A 22,450-nucleotide genomic window follows, 5' to 3' on the forward strand; every position below is an offset into this window, starting at 1 on the left:
CACCCTATTGCTAATACTAATACCCTATAGCTAATACTGACACTAATTCCACACACCCAAAAGCTAAGACTAATACCCTACACCCTATAGCTAATACTAATACTAATACTAATTCCCCAAACCCAAAAGCTAATACTAATACCCTACACCCTATAGCTAATACTAAGACCCTTCACCTATAGCTAATACTAATACTAATGCCCTGCACTGTAAAGCTAATACCCTACACTCTATAGCTTATACTAATACCCTTCACCCTTTAGCTCATACTAATACCCTAATCCCTATAGCTAATACCAATACCCTTCACCCTATAGCTTATACTAATACCAATACCCTACACCCTATAGCTAGTACTAATGCACTAGACTTTTCGACCACCGGCAGACTTTTTTACCTTTGGCAGTTTTGTACACGGTCATGTGATACGTGGTAAAGAACAATCCAGTCTTAGGAGAGTACATTGGATATACTATACTGTGTGTCTGCAGGAGTCTATCTGGTCAAAACCACTATTTAAGGTGCCCCTCCACCCTCTGGTGGGATGGATCATGTCTACAGAGAAGCCTAGATTCAAATACATAGATTTGTGTGTGTTGGGTATATGTTGTGAAATTGTTAAATATGACTTGTTAGATATTACTGCACAGTCAGAGCTAGCACTACAAGCATTTCGCTACACCCGCAATAATATCTGCTAAACATGTGTATGTGACCAATAAAATGTGATACGATTTTGATTTGAAATAAGTGTCCAAAATGACCCCAAAGGATTTTAATTTGTTAAACGTCCATTTTGATACAGAAACACTAAACCATGATGTAGATTTATTAAGAACAACTTGCTTGACAAAGTCATGAAAAATTGGAAGAATTAAATTAACCACATTTTGGCTATGATAAAATATATGCCTTTGGGGTCAAAATGATCCATGTCAGAAGTGTGGTTCAATGCAAATATGGAGTGGTGTGTAAAGTTTATTTTAAATTCTCACTCATTAAACACGAATCAATCAACACATGCTTCTCTTTGAACGACTTAATATAATATGAAGCGTTTATGAAATAAATGAAAAATAAACGTTTGGTTCCTCAACTGCGTTGCCCACTCCAGTCAGCAGATGGCGATGTGTGTCTTTTAGGTTCAGGCGACGCTGCCAGTGTGACGTATTATCTAATGGACGGGACATTCCTTCAACAACAACAGCTAGTCAGACACCTCGGTAGCGTTTTAGCAAACATAGCTAACACTTTCACGCTCTTTACACTGTTTTGTTATATATTAGTCGCTGTGTATTAATCACAATTCTGTTGTATGTACTTGTTGGGCCATTTAATTATATATTTACGTTGTTTGTCAGCTAGCTGGTTTGCTAAGTTAGCTTAGAACTAGGCTAGTCGCTAATGCTAACTAGCTAACATCCCCGACCATGAGTTCACTAAGCTACTCTCCTGATAAAGAAGAGGTCTGCTGGACGGAGAAAGACACCCTCGTCAAAGAGGAGGCCGAAGAGGAGGCTGTTACAATACAAAAACAAGTAGAGGGTGAGGCTGTTACCGTGAAAGAAGAAGAGAAAGACGTTTCAGTGAAAGAAGAGGAAGACGCGTTCAGAGTGAAAGAGGAAGAGGATGATACAGTAAAAGAAGAGAAAGAGGAGGATTCCGTTTTTGGAGTGAAAGAGGAGGAGGGGGAGATGACTGTCACATTGGAGGAAGAAAAGGAGGTTGGAGATCTGTTTAACACCAGTAAGTACCGTCTCTACAGTCTTTGAACCAATATGCAGTAAATGGGTTCTACACTTTAATGTTGTTCTGTAGGAATGGCTGAAGCTACACTGTAACGTGTAGAACATCAAGAGTGGACCATCAACAAAACGTTAACAATTGATCAAATGTATCATATGACAATGCCTGAAATACTGAAGTCCTCAATATATCTTATGAGATTAGCCCAATATGTAGTCTTAAAGGGGCAATCAGCAGTTGTTACATCCATTTTGGGACTTATACATTAATGATATGTACCCATTGTTCTTTTGAAGAAATCCCATATAAATGACTTATGAGCTTAGTTCAACTGTCGTACCCCATCAGAACTCAAAATATAAGCTTTTCTTTTACTCCAATGTTTGTCAGTAAATATAAACAAACAATATCCTCAAAACATGGTTAAAACTATCATGTTGATATCATGGATGCTTGTTTTTCCTCCAGCCCCATCCCTCAGCTTTTTACCAAAACAGGCAGATAGTACGCTTTGTTATTGTTTCTACTGCTGATTGTATGTTATTTTCAGAGGTAGACTGGCTCTATATTCCATCTAAATGTGAATCGATTCTCAATTGCGATACGTTTCTAGAAACATAAATAGCTGTACTTTCATATCACATCAACATAAGTTCACACAATACTTTCATATCATATCAAAATAGGTAACCAGTCGCGATGGTAAACCAAATTGGATTCTTGTCATTTCTCCTTCCTTCGGGCTTATTTTTCTTCTTTGGACTTTATATGGCAGTTGGCAACCAACTTTAAGGTGCATTACCACCATCAACTGGACTGGAGTATGGACCTCAGTTCATCTTTCAATCACCCACGTGGGTATATACCAAGACAGGCATGAAGAGGGCACAACAAAACCTTTTCCCACTCAGTAGACTGAAAAGATTTGGCATGGATACCCAGATACTCAAAAGGTAATACAGCTGCACCATTGAGAGCATCCTGACCGGTTGCCTCATCGCCTGGAATGGCAACTGCTCGGCATCTGACCATAAGGCGCTACAGAGGGTTGTGCGAACGGCCCAGTATATCACTGTGGCCAAGCTTCCTGCCATCCAGGACCTATATAATAGGCGGTGTCAGAGGAAAGCCCACAAAATTGTCAGAGACTCCAGTCACCCAAGTCATAGACTGTTTTCTCTGCTACTGCACGGCAAGCGGTACCGGAGCGCCAAGTCTAGGACCAAAAGCTTCCTAAAATCACCACCGGGCAATTTACATTGACCTCCCCACCCTTTTGTGCACAGCTGCTACTTGCTGGTTGTTACCTATGCATAATCACTACGCCCCCACATTCATGTTCAGATTACCTCAAGCCTGTACCCCCGGACACTGACTCTGTACCGGTGCTCCCTGTATATAGCCTCGTTATTCTCATTATGTTACTTTTTATTATTACTTTTTATTTTAGTCTACTTGGTAAACGTTTTCTTCTTCTTGAACTGCACTGTTGGTTAAGGGCTTGTAATTAAAGTCTAAGTTGTTGTCTTGACGGATTTGTAAAAAACAGTTTGTCATAAAACCCTATATATATATATATATATATATATATATATATATATATATATAATTTTTTTATGTTTCTGACACCCCTCCCCAGAGGTGTCTCATCATTGGGATTCATTGCTGATTCCTACCTGTAGCTCACTATGAGGCGTCTAGTGATACAGGTTAAGGGCCCTGTTGGAGATAGGTGGTTGGTAGCGGAGTCGAGGGAACAAGCAGGGTTGGACACGGCCATGTTATTATCCCACACACTGTCTCTGTGGTTCATATGAACCCCATTCCTGGGAATTAGATTTGATTACAAATCGCCCCTGTCTGTTACCACAGAAGGGTTCAGTCTGTCCCATTCCCAGCTAGGTTACGAGGCGCTTTGTCGCCAATAATTATGACTGGTTGATAGGGGAAACCTCCATGCTTATTATAGAAAAAATAATTAGGGGAAACTATTTAGTAAACTGAAATAAAATAACAAACCTGTTTGAAAACTATTCCAAAACTATCTTTGACTCCAAAACTAAAATAGCCTAAAATAATAACCAGCATGAATTATGTTAAGTTTGAATATTTGATATCTTATCAAAAATATAATTGTGTTTTAAATATATTTTGATGTGGTTTTAAAGCTTCTGAACCTGGTGGCTGGTAAATGCTGCCATGGGATGGCAATGTTTAAAATAGACTTAGCTTGTGTATCACTTGCCATCACCAGAAATACTTTAAGAAATTAGGATATTGAAAACTCCTTTCTATTTGTATTAACAGCTTAAAGAAAATAACGTTGGCATGAATTACCCTCTGTGAACAAGAAGCACAACATTACAAATATTTTCAGAGATGTGAGATAATTAACTTGTTCTCTATAATATCGTATAGCTTTGCAATCGTAACATTACGTACTTTAAAGGAAAATAGGCATTTCTCGACTCGTACCCTGACTTTAAAAAGGGATTTTGGTGAGAATTAGCTTAGGAACTGCGTGTCACAGCATGGTAATGTGAACGTGATTGGTCGATAGTCTCTTGGACGGGCGTTATATACGCTTTCACATTTTCTGGAATAGATTTTATTTGAAAACATTTTTGTTTACTTGCCTGCCTATTGAATTTGGAATGCACTGTACTGTTCATCTCTGAAACTCACTGAGATAATTCCTTTGATACAGCAGTAGCAATACAGGGATATAACATCTACAGAAAAGGCAAGAATGCTTATGGGGGAGGTGTTACTGTATACAGTGCATTCGGAAAGTATTCAGACCCCTTGGTTTTTTCCCACATTTTGTTTAAAGCCTTATTCTAAAATTGATTAAAATATTTTTTTCCACCCTTTCATTTGGCTAATTTATTTGGCACACCTGCATTTGGGGAGTTTCTCCCATCCTTCTCTGTAGATCCTCTCTAGCTCTGTCAGGTTGGATGAGGAACATCACTGCACAGCTATTTTCACGTCTCTCCAAAGATGTTAGATTGGGCTCAAGTCCGGGCTCTGGCTGGGCCACTGAAAGACATTCAGAGACTTGTCCCGAAGCCACTCCTGTGTTTTCTTGGTTGTGTGCTTTACTTGTTATGGTTGCAATCCCACTACCGGGATCGATATGACAACTACCAGTGAAAATAGAGGGCGCCAAATTCAAACCAGAGAAATGTCATAATTACAATTCCTAAAACATACTTGTCTTATATAATTTTAAAGCTATTCTCATTGTTAATCGCACCAAAGTGTCCAATTTCAAATAGGCTTTTCAGCAAAAGCACTACAAATGATTATGTTAGGTCTCCACCAAACCACAATAAGCACAGCCATTTTCCAGCAAAATATAGCATTCAAAATATAGCATTCACAAAAAGCATAAATAAAGATAAAATTATCTTCATCAGATGACACTCATAAGACTTCATGTTACACAATACATGCATGCAATAATCTGAGACGGCGCTCAGAACAGTAGCCAAATTAGCCTTCATGTTGGAGTAAACAGAAACCAGAAAATACATGATAAATGTTTCCTTACTTTTGATGAACTTCATCAGAATGCAGTCCTAGAAATCCCAGGTCTACAATAAATGCTTGAATTGTTTGAAAATGTCTTATTTATGTCCAATTAGCTACTTTGGTTAGGGTGTTTGGTAAACAATTCCAAATTCACAAAGCGCGTCCACTATAACGTGACGAAATGTCCAAAAGTTCCGTAACAGTCAGTAGACACATGTCAAACGATGTACTGAATCAATCTTTAGAATGTTGTTTACATATATCTTGAATAACGTTCCAACCGGAGAATTAGAATTACTTCAGATGAGCGGTGGAACGTAAGTCCTTCCCCTGTGAACGCGCCTTGTGAAAGCATGGTCCACTCATGGCTGTGGTGACTATTTCCTGTGTCAATCGACCCCCCCTTCACATTAGAATCATCAGACAAAGTTCTATTGACTGCCGACATCTAGTGGAAGGTGTAGGAAGTGAAAACTCATCCATATCTCGCTCCAGAAAAAAACAGGAGGTAGAATTTCTCAGGTTTTTGCCTGCTATATGAGTTCTGTTATACTCACAGACATAATTCAAACAGTTTTAGAAACTTCAGAGTGTTTTCTATCCAATACTAATAATACGCCAATTTTAGCAACTATGACTGAGGAGCAGGTGGTTTGATATGGGCACCTTTCATCCAAGCTACTCAATACTGCCCCTGCAGCCATAAGAAGTTAAGGTCGTTGGCCCGTTTGACAGTGAACCTTTGCCCCAGTCTGAGATCCTTAGCGCTCTGGAGCAGGTATTTCATCAAGGATCTCTCTGCAATTTGCTGCGTTAATATTTCCCTCGATCCTGACTAGTCTCCCAGTCCCTGCTGCTGAAAAACACCCCCACAGCATGATGCTGCCACCACCATGCTTCACCGTAGGGATGGTGCCAGGTTTCCTCCAGACGTGACTCTTGGCATTCAGGCCAATGAGTTCAATCTTGGTTTCATCAAGCCAGATAATCTTGTTTCTCATGGTTTTAGAGTCCTTGAGGTGCCTTTTGTAAAACTCAACCAGGCTTTCATGTGCCTTTTACTGAGGAGTGGCTTCCATCTGGCCACTCTACCGTAAAGGTCTGATTGGTGGAGTGTTGCAGAGATGGTTGTCCTTCTGGAAAGTTCTCCCATCTCCACAGAGGAACTTTGGAGCTCTGTCAGAGTGACCAAGGCCCTTCTCCCCCAGTCGCTCAGTTTGGCCGGGTGACCAGCTCTAGGAAGTGTATTCCATTTAAGAATTATGGAGGCCACTGTGTTCTTAGGGACCTTCAATGCTGCAGAATTCTTTTGGTACCCTTCCCCAGATCTATGCCTCGACACAATGCTGTCTCGGAGCTCTAAGGACAATTCCTTCAACCTCATTGCTTGGTTTTTGCTCTGACATGCACTAGAGAGAATAAAGTAGATGGCACACGTCAAACGTTTGATTTATGACCCTATGTCCAGATGACGTGTGCATGCCCATATTTGGGCATCCGGTCAGGACATCCTGGCGGGAAGTTCTCACTTGGTTATGCCCATAAATGGACATCCTGTCAGGACATCCTGTTCTCACACCTTAGAGTGAGTGTTAATTTATGTATATAATGCATCTATTCATTTGAAGATGTCATGATGATTGATGTCTATGGACCTCATTGAACTGGGGGGGATGTATTTGAACATTTCAAAGAGTATGGCCCCACCCTATTTTATTGCCCTTATGGTTGTTGTCTATGAAGCAGGAATGTCTGGGAGGGGGATTGTGTGTGTGTGTCTCTACAGGGGTGTTAGAAACAAGGTCCCTTCTCATTGTGTACATTTCAAGCTTTCAACAACAATAAAACAACCATCTAAATAATGTTTCTCGGCCTAACACACTGTTGAGTTTCCTATTTAGTTATCTTTATTTGTACATGCACCGAGCTTCCAGGTGGCCCCAGCCTATGGATGTTTGGTGCATGTACACCGGGGGGATTTTGAAAGAGGTAGAATAGAACCCCATAGGAATAGGGTTAAGACAAGATCACAAAGTTAATTTCAGATTCAGGTTTAGGGGGTAATAACTTTAGGAAAACCGTATTTCACACTTTGTACAGACATAGAGAGCCAACACATCAAGGTGTAACCGGGATGAATGGATATTCAATGTACAACAGTAGTCTTCTGTAACAAGCAATACGTGTTAATTAAATATGTGTCACAGTCAATCATGACAACCTCTTTTTGAAAGGCCTTTACTTATTAATTTTCTACCTTCTTATTCATTAATGCTGTGGGATAAATCAGGTTTTTCTTGGTGGGCTTAAACAAATCTACTGTGAAACAAAAGTGTACACTTTACACACATGTTTATTGACTTTAAAAAAGACCACAGTAACATGACCGATATAGTAGAGATGCTACAAAAATCTGTTCGTTCGAATGTATTTTCCAAAGCCTGTCTGGATGTGAACGACTTTATACCTGGAAAACTTACGGAGCTGGGGCTTGGGTGGAATTGGAAACGGACGTGTGTCAAAACCAGGCCCTTTATCTGTAAGAAAGGAATAGTAAAACTGTTTAATTATAACATGTTTTAAAAGGTCTGTACTATTGTTTTAAAATTGTATCTCACCCTTTAACGAACGGGAATCTCTCGTTTTCTCTCTCGCCCCGGTCTGTCGCGGAGAAAGGCTTTTCTGGGAAAATGGGCATATGCGTTTCAAAACAATGTCTTATTTTATACGAATACAGGCTTTCCTACAACAGATAGTTATAAACATTTAAAGGTTATTAAAAGTGTAGTAATGTGTCTGGTAATGGTGTATAACTGTTGTACAACAATGTTTAACTTCTTGCGTCGAGCCATCCCGGATCCGGTATCGTGACTACAGCCTCAAGCTCATTACCATAACGCAACGTTAACTATTCATGAAAATCGCAAATGAAATTAAATTAATCTATTTGCGCTCAAGCTTAGCCTTTTGTTAACAACACTGTCATCTCAGATTTTCAAAATATGCTTCTCAACCATTGCAAAACAAGCATTTGTGTAACAGTATTGATAGCTAACGTAGCATTTAGCGTAGCATTTAGCATTAGCATTCAGCAGGCAACATTTTCACAAAAACCAGAAAAAGCATTCAAATAAAATAATTTACCTTTGAAGAACTTCGGATGTTTTCAATGAGGAGACTCTCAGATAGCAAATGTTCAGTTTTTCCTGAAAGATTATTTGTTTAGGACAAATTGCTCCGTTTTCTGCGTCACGTTTAGCTACGAAAAAAAAACCTGTATCCAGGATTGTGTAAATCTATCCGCAAGCTCATTAGCATAACACAACGTTAACTATTCATGAAAATCGCAAATGAAATGAAATTAATCTATTTGCTCTCAAGCTTAGCCTTTTGTTAACAACACTGTCATCTCAGATTTTCAAAATATTCTTTTGATAGCAAATGTTCCGTTTTTACAAAAAATATTATTTGTGTCGACTATAATCGCTCCGTTTTGTTCATCACATTTGGGTAAGGATTTTTTTTTTTAAATAAGTCATTAAAACGCAAACTTTTTTCAAATTAACTCCATAATATCGACAGAGACATGGCAAACCGATTTTTAGAATCAATCCTCAAGGTATTTTTCACATATCTATTGACGATAAAATCCATCGTGGCAGTTTACTTTCTCTTCTGAAGAAATGGAACACGCATGGACCTACAGATTACGCACACAGGACACCGGGCGGGACACCAGGTAAATGTAGTCTCTTATGGTCAATCTTCCAATGATATGCCTACAAACACGTCACAATGCTGCAGACACGTCGGGGAATAGACAGAAAGCGCAGGCTCATTCCTGGCGCATTCACAGCCATATAAGGAGACATTGGAACACAGCGCCTTCAGAATCTGGGGCATTTCCTGTATGAAACTTCATCTTGGTTTCGCCTGTTGCATTAGTTCTGGGGCACTCACAGATAATATCTTTGCAGTTTTGGAGACGTCAGAGTTTTGTCTTTCAAAGGATGTCAATTCCATGCATAGTCGAGCATCTTTTCGTGACAAAATATTGCGCTTAAAAAGAGCACGTCTTTTTATCCAATAATGACACAGCGCCCCGATAGGTTGAAGAGGTTAAACATAAAAACATTATTGCATGTTTCAGTATTGGGCAGTAAAATTGGTAAATTATAGTGTGTTTTAAAAGGTCTGTACTAAATATTTTGAATTAAATAAATGGTTTTAAAGAGGTATCTCACCTTTAACAAAGGGGCTCTATCATCATGCATGTCTCGGAGAAAACTAATTTCTGAAAAGACGTGTGCCGGGCCAGGAGATGTGTGTGTTTCAAAAACAAAGATGTGGGGGTGTGTGTCTCTGCATGGGTCGTTTGAAACCAAAAAGGTGTGTGAGGCTGTTTTAGAATTGGGTGTGCGTCTCTTAAAATGGCCGCTTTTGATTCATTAACACACATGCCTTTCAAATCCAAATGTATCTCACCCCAGAGGATGTGGGGGCTAAAAAGTCAAACAGCTCAGACAGCTGCCACCAGCTAGCCTTGAGCCAGGCCCAAGTTATGGGAAGTTATGGGTCCTACAGTAGGTCTATGTTGTTGTTAGGTGAAGTTATGGGCCCTACAGTAAGTCTATGTTGTTGTTAGGTGAAGTTATGGGCCAATTTGGCAAACACTTAGTTTACAAAACCTCATTGTCAGGCTGATGGAAAAGCCAAAGAGCATTTTACTGGTTGAAGTGTTTTTTTAAATATAAAGCAGTTGATGTGCGAGGATGACACAAACATTATATTAATCAGGACATTCAAACGAGCCTTACAATTATAATCCAAAGTAGTGTGAAATGCACTCATACACAACCTGTAAATTGAGTTTCACATTCACATTCAGAATACATTGTGAAAAACGAATATCTTTGTTCACCATTTTTGCTCCATCCATAACTATCGGTTTCCTCATTAGCAGGGAGGAATTTCTACAACTAAATTGCATGTGCATCAACCTCGTGCCGCAATTTTAGCAAGCACAGAAAGGGGCCTATATTGGAGACCAAAAGTTGTGTTTTTTATTTAAATGTTATTTTAATTTCACCTTTATTTAACCAGGTAGGCTAGTTGAGAACAAGTTCTAATTTACAACTGCGACCTGGCCATGATAAAGCATAGCAGTGTGAACAGACAACAACACAGTTACACATGGAGTAAACAAGTAGAAAAAAGAGTCTATATACATTGTGTGCAAAAGGCATGAGGAGGTAGGCGAATAATTACAATTTTGCAGATTAACACTGGAGGGATAAATGAGCAGATGGTCATGTGCAGGTAGAGATACTGGTGTGCAAAAGAGCAGAAAAGTAAATAAATAAAAACAGTATGGGGATGAGCTAGGTAAATTGGGTGGGCTATTTACCGATGGACTATGTACAGCTGCAGCGATTGGTTAGCTGCTCAGCAGATGTTTAAAGTTGGTGAGGGAGATAAGTCTCCAACTTCAGCGATTTTTGCAATTCGTTCCAGTCATAGGCAGCAGAGAACTGGAAGGAAAGGGGGATGATCAGTGTGATACACCTGCTGGAGCGCGTGCTATGGGTGGGTGTTGCCATCGTGACCAGTGAACTGAGATAAGGCGGAGCTTTACCTAGCATGGACTTGTAGATGACCTAGAGCCAGTGGGTCTGGCGACGAATATGTAGCGAGGGCCAGCCGACTAGAGCATACAGGTCGCAGTGGTGCGTGGTATAAGGTGCTTTAGTAACAAAACGGACGGCACTGTGATAAACTGCATCCAGTTTGCGGAGTAGTGTATTGGAAGCTATTTTGTAGATGACATCACCGAAGTTGAGGATCGGTAGGATACTCAGTTTTACAAGGGTAAGTTTGGCGGTGTGAGTGAAGGAGGCTTTGTTGCGGAATAGAAAGCCGACTCTAGATTTGATTTTAGATTGGAGATGTTTGATATGAGTCGAGAAGGAGAGGTTACAGTCTAGCCAGACACCTAGGTACTTATAGATGACCACATATTCTAGGTCGGAACCATCCAGGGTGGTGATGCTAGTCGGGCGTGCGGGTGCAGGCAGCGAACGGTTGAAAAGCATGCATTTGGTTTTACTAGCGTTTAAGAGCAGTTGGAGGCCACAGAAGGAGTGTTGTATGGCATTGGAGCTCGTTTGGAGGTTAGATAGCACAGTGTCCAAGGAAGGGCCAAGAAGTATACAGAACGGTGTCGTCTGCGTAGAGGTGGATCAGGGAATAGCCCGCAGCAAGAGCAACATCATTGATATATACAGAGAAAAGAGTCGGCCCGAGAATTGAACCCTGTGGCACCCCCATAGAGACTGCCAGAGGACCGGACAACATGCCCTCTGATTTGACGCACTGAACTCTGTCTGCAAAGTAGTTGGTAAACCAGGCAAGGCAGTCATTAGAAAATCTGAGGCTACTGAGTCTGCCGATAAGAATATGGTGATTGGCAGAGTCGAAAGCCTTGGCCAGGTCGATGAAGACGGCTGCACAGTACTGTCTTTTATCGATGGCGGTTATGATATCGTTTAGTACCTTGAGCGTGGCTGAGGTGCACCTGTGACCGGTTCGGAAACCAGATTGCACAGCGGAGAAGGTACGGTGGGATTCGAGATGGTCAGTGATCTGTTTGTTGACAATGCTTTTGAAGACCTTAGATAGACCTATATCCATCCTGCCCTGCCTGTAACAGTTTGGGTCCAGGGTGTCTCCCCCTTTGAAGAGGGGGATGACTGCGACAGCTTTTTAATCCTTGGGGATCTCAGACGATATGAAAGAGAGGTTGAACAGGCTGGTAATACAGGTTGCAACAATGGCGGCGGATAGTTTCAGAAATAGAGGGTCCAGATTGTCAAGACCAGCTGATTGGTACAGGTCCAGGTTTTGCATCTGCTATCTGGATTTGGGTAAAGGAGAAGCTGGGGAGGCTTGGGCGAGTAGCTGCGGGGGGGGCGGAGCTGTTGGCCGAGGTTGGAGTAGCCAGGAGGAAGGCATGGCCAGACGTTGAGAAATGCTTGTTGAAGTTTTCGATTATCATGGATTTATCAGTGGTGACCTAGCCTCAGTGCAGTGGGCAGCTGTGAGGAGGTGCTCTTGTTCTCCATGGACTTTACACTGTCCCAAAACTTCTCGGAGTTAAAGCTACAGGATGTAAATTTCTGCTTGAAAAAGCTGGCCTTTGCTTTCCTGACTGACTGCGTGTATTGGTTCCTGACTTCCCTGAACAGTTGCTATTCGATGCTATTGCAGTCCGCCACAGGATGTTTTTGTGCTGGTCGAGGGCAGTTAGGACTGGAGTGAACCAAGGGCTATATCTGTTCTTAGTTCTGCATTTTTTGAACAGAGCATGCTTATCTAAGATGGTGAGGAAGTTACTTTTAAAGAATGACCAGGCATTCTCAACTGACGGAATGAGGTCAATATCCTTCCAGGATACCCGGGCCAGGTCAATTAGAAAGGCCTGCTCGCAGAAGTGTTTTAGGGAGCGTTTGACAGTGATGAGGGGTGGTCATTTGACTGCGGACCCGTAACGGATACAGGCAATGAGGCAGTGATCGCCGAGATCCTGGTTGAAGACAGCGGAGGTGTATTTGGAGGGCCAGTTGGTCAGGATAACGTCTATGAGGGTGCCCTTGTTTACAGATTTAGGGTTGTACCTGGTGGGTACCTTGATGATTTGTGTGAGATTGAGGGCATCTAGCTGAGATTGTAGGACTGCCGGGGTGTTAAGCATATCCCAGTTTAGGTCACTTAACAGAACAAACTCTGAAGCTAGATGGGGGGGCGATCAATTCACAAATGGTGTCCAGGGCACAGCTGGGAGCTGAGGGGGGTCGGTAGCAGGCGGCAACAGTGAGAGACTTATGTCTGGAGAGAGTAATTTTTTAAATTAGAAGTTCGAACTGTTTGGGTATGGACCTGGAAAGTATGACATTTCTTTGCAGGCTATCTCCGCAGTAGACTGCAACTCCTCCCCCTTTGGCAGTTCTATCTTGATGGAAAATGTTATAGTTGGGTATGAAAATCTCAGAATTTTTGGTGGCCTTCCAAAGCCAGGATTCAGACACGGCAAGGACATCAGGGTTGGCAGAGTGTGCTCAAGCAGTGAGTAAAACAAACTTAGGGATGAGGCTTCTGATGTTGACATGCATGAAACCAAGGCTTTTTCGATCACAGAAGTCAACAAATGAGGGTGCCTGGGGACATGCAGGGCCTGGGTTTACCTCTGGCACACTGCTTCAAGTTTCAACAACATGAATAACTTATTTCTAGCCTACAATCATCGATGTCACTACTAATGTGAAAACAAGACCACATTTGACTTCTTGCTCATTTTAAGACAATTGTCAAATACTTTTTACATTCATTACAGACTGGCTACGCTATTGGCCATACCTTTTACAATGGATTTCCGCTGTTGTGGGCCTTTATAATCATCTGTCTGACTTTGTTGTTCACACAGGAGATAGAACTGACTACCATGGGTCCTCTGAGGAGCCTCAACAACCTCATGATGCTGACAAGGCAGAGAAGAGTCTCTCCACATCAGAACACCTCAAGAAACACGAGCAGAGATCGACAGGGAATAAATCTCACTGCTGCTCTGACTGTGGGAAGAGATTCACCTCCTCAGCAGGCATTAAAATTCATCAGAGAATCCACACAGGAGAGAAACCTTTTACCTGTACTCAATGTGGGAAAAGTTTTACAACATCTGGCCATCTGACTCTACACCAGAGAACACACACAGGAGAGAAACCTTATAGCTGTGGTCAATGTGGGAAGAGTTTTTCCTCATCTAGCAGTCTCACTCAACACCAGAGAATACACACAGGAGAGAAACCTTATAGCTGTGGTCAATGTGGGAAGAGTTTTGGTCAATCTGGTGATCTGACAGTGCACCAGAGAATACATACAGGACAGAAACCTTATAGCTGTGATCAATGTGCCAAAAGTTTTGTTGGATCTGGTCTGCTGACATTACACCAGAGAACACACACAGGAGAGAAACCTTATAGCTGTAATCAATGTGAGAAGAGTTTTAATACATCTGGCCATCTTGTTGTACACCAAAGAACACACACGGGAGAGAAACCTTACAGCTGTGATCAATGTGGGAAGAGTTTTACTCAGCTAAGCAACCTGATATCACACCAGAGAACACACACTGGAGATAAATCTTATAGCTGTGATCAATGTGGGAAGAGTTTTACTCAGCCAAGCAACCTGACACGACACCAGAGAACACACACGGGAGAGAAACCATATAGCTGTGATCAATGTGGGAAGTTTTTTTTTACATCTAGCCATCTGAAGATACACCAGAGAACACACACAGGAGAGAAACCGTATAACTGTGATCAATGTGGGAAGAGTTTTGTTACTTCTGGCCAGCTGACATTACACCAGAGAACACACACGGGAGAGAAACCTTATAGCTGTGATCAATGTGGGAAGAGTTTTACTACATCTAGCAATCTGACTATACACCAGAGAACACACACAGGGGTTAAAGGTTATAGCTGTGACCAGAGATAATCTGATTAAAGATTTCTGATCAAATATTAGAAAATACATACATGAAGGAGTTGTTTAATGATTTCAATGAATTAACGTCACAATTTAGAAAGTTTTTTTACATTGTAGAAGGAGTATTTTAATGATGTCACAATGTAGAACCCTAAACGTTTGTAAGTCGCTCTGGATAAGAGCGTCTGCTAAATGACTTAAATGTAAAATGTAAATGTTTGCCCCCTGTTCTATTGATTTCAGCATGATATGGATATTAGCCCCAGGGGATAATTCTAGGCTCTGAATTGAAAGAGTACTATTTATATGATTTAACAAAAATTGACTAACAAAAAAAGAACTGTGTTGGTGACCCACTGGAATCAAAATGCAACACTTCAAAATGTAGTGATGTACACATCATTCCCAGATTCCGTGTGGGTTTTGAGCTGTTAGTTTTAACAGGACGTGCAACCTCATCTCTCTCCTCTGGCACAATTGATTTCAACATGATATCGAGGAGTTATGACAAATAAGTGTTGTGCTCCTTTGTTTAGCGACCCCTACATTTAAATGCATCACTCCAAAATGTAGCTGACTGTCTTCTGCAGGTTGTCCTCTAACCAGTGAGGTAAAATATATCTCCCATTTCCATGTTTTTCTTTGTTGTGTTAGTTTCAACAGCACATACAACCTGATTTCCCCCCTTATCGATAAGTGATTATTGCTACTTGTCAATACAACAGCGTTTTTGGTGCTTGTGCAGTAAAGGAGCTTGTTTAAATAAATACAAGAAATATGATTATTGTGGCAGATGTTTGTGTATATAGCACATGTTATATTTAGGTTTTCAATGTATCCCAAACTGTTTCTGCATATTGGTTATTGATTTGGACTGTGTTTTGACAGTGGCCTCTCCCATCTAGCAAAATGTTATTGAAAAGATGTTGAAAATATGACTATGCAACCAAATATTTCATATTTACATTTCATGTAACATTTAGTAGTGATATTTATTCATGCAACCAACTGACAGTTTTTTGGGTACAATTATATTGACATTGTTTCCCTGCTTTTAGAATATCAGGGTTATTTCTCACATGTGCCAACCCAAATGTACTAGAGCATGACATTGGGGACTGGGCCCCGATCCAACAACATGCCTATCCAGTGAACCCTGAAAAAAGAGAGAAGCTCCGCAGTGAGGTGGAAAGTTACCACGGATAATGCAGGAGTTTCCCACATGTCTGTCGTAAGGACAATTTGGTTTCTGATTGTCTCAAGGGTGGGCAGTCAAAAAGTTTTGCGTTTAGCCAGGGAGTTGCCATGGATTACAATGTATTTTGACTGCACGTTTTTCCGTATTTGGAGATGATTTTTGTTTGGGCTCGTTCCGAGGGGGCGAGAGTTCTAGAAGCTAGTGAGTTTTAGGAAGACGAGAGTTCTGGAAACTTGAGTTTTTCAAAAAATTAAGATGGTAGACAAATATATATATTTAGAAATGTGTTTTTTCCTGTTTTTAATTGTTGACAGTCAGTGGACACCATGTTTATATTGGTGAAGGTAAAGCATTGTAGTTGATTTATAATGTGAAATGCAAGTTGTTTTCTGTTGGTGGTGAGCAAACTTGTCCAACAAAAACATAGGATATTTTTGTTGTCTTAATAAAGGGGAAGGTGTTACAGGCTTTGGTTTTACCATTTATGTTTTAATGTTGGACTTTAGCTCGTGAGCCCGAAACGTTTGTTAGCACGAAGGACGCACTGATTGGCGTCACCTCGTTAGTCAGTATGTGTTACACCTGTGCTGGCTTGTCCATCTCGTTAGTGGGAAGGTGTTTCACCTGAGCTGGTCCAGGTTTTATTTAAGAGTGTCTGGCCCAGTGCTTCAGTTGTCTTGATAGATGTGGAGAGTCAACACCTTCAGTTGCTCCACCTTTTTGGTTTGCTTCCTGTCTTTAAGTTTGTTAGTATAGTTTTTCTTTTTGTTTGCCTCTTCCTGGGATGATTTAGTGGGTCTCATTGTGGGTGTCTTTTAGGTCCCAATTGTTGTTACTAGTCAATTTTCAGTGGACACCCTCATAGTGTCTTTCAGAACCCCTCCAAAAACAAGCTTATATTTTGGGTTGGATATTGCATACGATTAATATTTTAATCAATGGAATTTCCTTAGGGTGCTCGTTATTCTTCTGTTGTGTACTAAATATGTTTTTGTTTTCATTGTGTTACATTCATGCCTGAAATGTGCTATATAAATAAAGCTTGATTTGATTCCAACAACAAAATATTATTTTTATTTCACCTTCATTTAACCAGGTAGGTCAGTTGAGAACAACTTCTAATTTACAACTGTGACCTGGCCAAGATAAAGCAAAGCAGTGCGACAAAAACAACACCGAGTTACACATGAGTACAGTCAGTAACACAACAGAAAATGTATATATAGTGTTTGCAAAATGGAGTTTAGGCAATAAATAGGCCTTAGTGGCAAAATAATTACAATTTAGCAATTAAACACTGGAGTGATGAATGTGCAAGTAGAGATACTGGGGTGCAAAGGAGCAAAAATAAATAACAATACGGGGATGAGGTAGTTGGGTGTGGCTATTTACAGATGGGCTGTGTAGAGGTGCAATGAACTGTAAGCTGCTCTGACAACTGATGCTTAAAGTTAGTGAGATATATATATATATATATATATATGAACCCAATGACTGACCAATCGAAAGACTCTTGGTCCTTCTTAGTATGACAATCAGCATCAATCCCATGTCAAAGGATTCAACTACTGAAAACAGAAACAAACAAATGGATCAACCAGATCAATCCCACTTTTCCAGCCTGCTGAAGGCGTGGTTGAGCGGTAAACACCACCCCGGCTCTACCAGGGGCTTGAGGTGGTCTCCCACAGCTCTGATTATGTCATGTTCTGTGGCCTTGCCGTTCCATTTCTTGACTGCCCTGCAACACAGAAATAAACACATTCAGTCATATTATATAAAACATTCAAAGTAATGGATATGGAGCATCTATGGCCTCTTACACCTGGCACCTAAATGTGAATTCTGAATATGCATAAGCAATGTAAAGAGATGGGGTGAATGAGTGTGGAAAAGTACATTTTACACAAATTACCTTCATAATATCAAAGAACAAATGTGTGTGCCTGAGAGGAAATTAACGTTCATACAGCCAAAAGGGGTGAGAAATTACACCAATATCAGTGGACAATTTGCACTAATGTAAATAAACATAGATGGAATATATTACCTTTTGCTGACGCGATGAACTACGAAGGGGTCATACGTATTTACCATCTAAACCATGTGTGACTTCTCACCTCTCTGGCTGTAGAAGTGTTCTTCCTAACCAGTCCCTCAACAGCTCTCTGACTGAGCTCCACCTCACTGGGTCTTCAGAGGAGAGGAACACTGAGCAGGGATGGAAGGATGAATGGATCAGTCAGTCAATAAAGTGTAGAGCTGCTGTCTATGCTGGCTGACAAAATCGCTATCTTAGTAGTTCATTAAAGGAAATAAGGCTTTGTGACTGCTGAATACTAACTATCAATCACTTAGATCATGTATTTTCATGTAGAGAAATCCTTGGGACGTCCCTAACCCATTGAGGTTGACATTTATTCACAAGGCAGGCAATACGCTCGACCTCAACTTTACTAGATGCTGTTCTTCCACTAACCTCATTGCAACTCCCCTCCAAGTCTCCGACCACTACCTTGTATCCTTTTCCCTCTCGCTCTCATCCAACACTTCCCACACTGCCCCTACTCGGATGGTATCGCGCCGTCCCAACCTTCGCTCTCTCTCCCCGCTACTCTCTCCTCTTCCATCCTATCATCTCTTCCCTCTGCTCAAACCTTCTCTAACCTATCTCCTGATTCTGCCTCCTCAACCCTCCTCTCCTCCCTTTCTGCATCTTTTGACTCTCTATGTCCCCTATCTTCCAGGCCGGCTCGGTCCTTCCCTCCCGCTCCGTGGCTCGACGACTCATTGCGAGCTCACAGAACAGGGCTCCGGGCAGCCGAGCTGAAATGGAGGAAAACTCCCGCCTCCCTGCGGACCTGGCATCCTTTCGCTCCCTCCTCTCTACATTTTCCTCCTCTGTCTCTGCTGCTAAAGCCACTTTCTACCACTCTAAATTCCAAGCATCTGCCTCTAACCCTAGGAAGCTCTTTGCCACCTTCTCCTCCCTCCTGAATCCTCCCCTCCCCCTCCTCCCTCTCTGCAGATGACTTCGTCAACCATTTTGAAAAGAAGGTCGACGACATCCGATCCTCGTTTGCTAAGTCAAACGACACCGCTGGTTCTGCTCACACTGCCCTACCCTGTGCTCTGACCTCTTTCTCCCCTCCCTCTCCAGATGAAATCTCGCGTCTTGTGACGGCCGGCCGCCCAACAACCTGCCCACTCGACCCTATCCCCTCCTCTCTTCTCCAGACCATTTCCGGAGACCTTCTCCCTTACCTCACCTCGCTCATCAACTCATCCCTGACCGCTGGCGACGTCCCTTCCGTCTTCAAGAGAGCGAGAGTTGCACCCTTCTGAAAAGACCTACACTCGATCCCTCCGATGTCAACAACTACAGACCAGTATCCCTTCTTTCTTTTCTCTCCAAAACTCTTGAACGTGCCGTCCTTGGCCAGCTCTCCCGCTATCTCTCTCAGAATGACCTTCTTGATCCAAATCAGTCAGGTTTCAAGACTAGTCATTCAACTGAGACTGCTCTTCTCTGTATCACGGAGGTGCTCCGCACTGCTAAAGCTAACTCTCTCTCCTCTGCTCTCATCCTTCTAGACCTATCGGCTGCCTTCGATACTGTGAACCATCAGATCCTCCTCTCCACCCTCTCAGAGTTGGGCATCTCCGGCGCGGCCCACGCTTGGATTGCGTCCTACCTGACAGGTCGCTCCTACCAGGTGGCGTGGCGAGAATCTGTCTCCTCACCACGCGCTCTCACCACTGGTGTCCCCCAGGGCTCTGTTCTAGGCCCTCTCCTATTCTCGCTATACACCAAGTCACTTGGCTCTGTCATAACCTCACATGGTCTCTCCTATCATTGCTATGCAGACGACACACAATTAATCTTCTCCTTTCCCGCTTCTGATGACCAGGTGGCGAATCGCATCTCTGCATGTCTGGCAGACATATCAGTGTGGATGACGGATCACCACCTCAAGCTGAACCTCGGCAAGACAGAGCTGCTCTTCCTCCCGGGAAGGACTGCCCGTTCCATGATCTCGCCATCATGGTTGACAACTCCATTGTGTCCTCCTCCCAGAGCGCTAAGAACCTTGGCGTGATCCTGGACAACACCCTGTCGTTCTCAACTAACATCAAGGCGGTGGCCCGTTCCTGTAGGTTCATGCTCTACAACATCCGCAGAGTACGACCCTGCCTAACACAGGAAGCGGCGCAGGTCCTAATCCAGGCACTTGTCATCTCCCGTCTGGATTACTGCAACTCGCTGTTGGCTGGGCTCCCCTGCCTGTGCCATTAAACCCCTACAACTCATCCAGAACGCCGCAGCCCGTCTGGTGTTCAACCTTCCCAAGTTCTCTCACGTCACCCCGCTCCTCCGCTCTCTCCACTGGCTTCCAGTTGAAGCTCGCATCCGCTACAAGACCATGGTGCTTGCCTACGGAGCTGTGAGGGGAACGGCACTCAGTACCTCCAGGCCCTGATCAGGCCCTACACCCAAAGAAGGGCACTGCGTTCATCCACCTCTGGCCTGCTCGCCTCCCTACCACTGAGGAAGTACAGTTCCCGCTCAGCCCAGTCAAAACTGTTCGCTGCTCTGGCTCCCCAATGGTGGAACACACAATCACCACCTTCCGGAGACACCTGAAACCCCACCTCTTTAAGGAATACCTAGGATAGGATAAAGTAATACTTCTCACCCCCCTTAAAAGATTTAGATGCACTATTGTAAAGTGGCTGTTCCACTGGATGTCATAAGGTGAATGCACCAATTTGTAAGTCGCTCTGGATAAGAGCGTCTGCTAAATGACTTAAATGTAATGTAATGTAAATGTTATCTAGCTAGATAACGTTATGTCCTAACTAGGCACAACTAGGTTTGGATTATTTCCCTGAACTATATTCTTTCCCATATATTGTATATCATTTCCATAAAGCCAACATGGCTTTACGCTTCATTAATGTAAGTTTCCAATCTAGAGCAGTTCTCACTTTTGTGATAACGAGCGAGCTAACGTTAACTAACTAACTAACTAACAGCATCCTGGCTGTTGGCGGAGTGGCGTGGAGGGGGTTGGGCAGGGGGATGGAGCATTGGAAGTTTTAAGATCAGGTTGAGCCTTTGTTCTCTCTCTTTCGTCTGGGCTTCACAAGAGAAGTTCACGATTAGCTTGTGGGTTATCTTTCATTTATTTGGCGTGGGCTACGGCCAAACAGTAGCCTGTGTAAAATTGGTTTAATAAACCGTCAATTCGTAAACTCAATCCTGTCTGGACAATTGTTCCTTTATGATCTAGTCAGGTCATTACAATACTATTAACTCACAAGGGGGCATAACGTTACATGTACAATACTATCCCATTTTGGAAACGTTACATGTACAATACTATCCCATTTTGGAAACGTTACATGTACAATACTATCCCATTTTGGAAACGTTACATGTACAATACTATCTCATTTTGGAAACGTTACATGTACAATACTATCCCATTTTGGAAACGTTACATGTACAATACTATCCCATTTTGGAAACGTTACATGTACAATACTATCCCATTTTGGAAACGTTACATGTACAATACTATCCCATTTTGGAAACGTTACATGTACAATACTATCCCATTTTGGAAACGTTACATGTACAATACTATCTCATTTAGGAAACGTTACATGTACAATACTATCCCATTTTGGAAACGTTACATGTACAATACTATTAACTCACAAGGGGGCATAACATTACATGGACAATACTATCCCATTTTGGAAACGTTACATGTACAATACTATCCCATTTTGGAAATGTTACATTGACAAAACTATCCCATTTTGGAAATGTTACATGTACAATACTATCCCATTTTGGAAGTGTTACATTGACAATACTATCCCATTTTGGAAACGTTTCATGTACAATACTATCCCATTTGGAAACGTTACATGTACAATACTATCCCATTTTGGAAACGTTACATCTCCGCCCCCTTTTGGAGGGAAATTAATATATTCGATGGAAGCTGTAGATGGGATTGAAATGCATAATGGTATTAATACAGTGTCTAGACTACGTCTTTTGTATAAATGCCCTTCAGAATCATAACACAGTATTGCCATGCAGCAAAATATTGCAAATAATCTTTCAAGTCAGCCTGAGAAAATATTGAACAATTTGTGTACAAAGATATCTTGAAATGTGATATTAGGCCTGTATGGCAGTACTGTATTGGCTAATGCTTTCTCCAATATGTTCTTCTATTTTGCATTCAATTGTATGTCGATGACATTTATCTTTCAATATTTATTTTATTTATATATTTTTATGCTTGTAAGACTATTCTTTGACACATTTTCTCTTCCTTTACGAAATCCTTATAGGTCAGAACATGGACACATTGTAATTGGGATCAATAAGTTACAGATATG

General features: G+C 41.8%; 1 protein-coding gene across 1 annotated transcript; it reads left to right on the forward strand.

Annotated features, from left to right (window-relative positions):
- The first annotated feature begins 1,155 nt into the window (after positions 1–1,155).
- Positions 1,156–17,086, forward strand: LOC127914393 (zinc finger protein 501-like). The gene is made up of 2 exons (XM_052490229.1): positions 1,156–1,746; positions 13,763–17,086. The coding sequence occupies exons 1-2, from the start codon at positions 1,431–1,433 to the stop codon at positions 14,836–14,838; spliced, it is 1,392 nt and encodes a 463-aa protein (XP_052346189.1). The 5' UTR covers positions 1,156–1,430; the 3' UTR covers positions 14,839–17,086.
- Positions 17,087–22,450: the final 5,364 nt, after the last annotated feature.

This window comes from Oncorhynchus keta, chromosome 32, assembly GCF_023373465.1.
Source record: "Oncorhynchus keta strain PuntledgeMale-10-30-2019 chromosome 32, Oket_V2, whole genome shotgun sequence".
Classification (NCBI taxonomy): domain Eukaryota; kingdom Metazoa; phylum Chordata; class Actinopteri; order Salmoniformes; family Salmonidae; genus Oncorhynchus; species Oncorhynchus keta.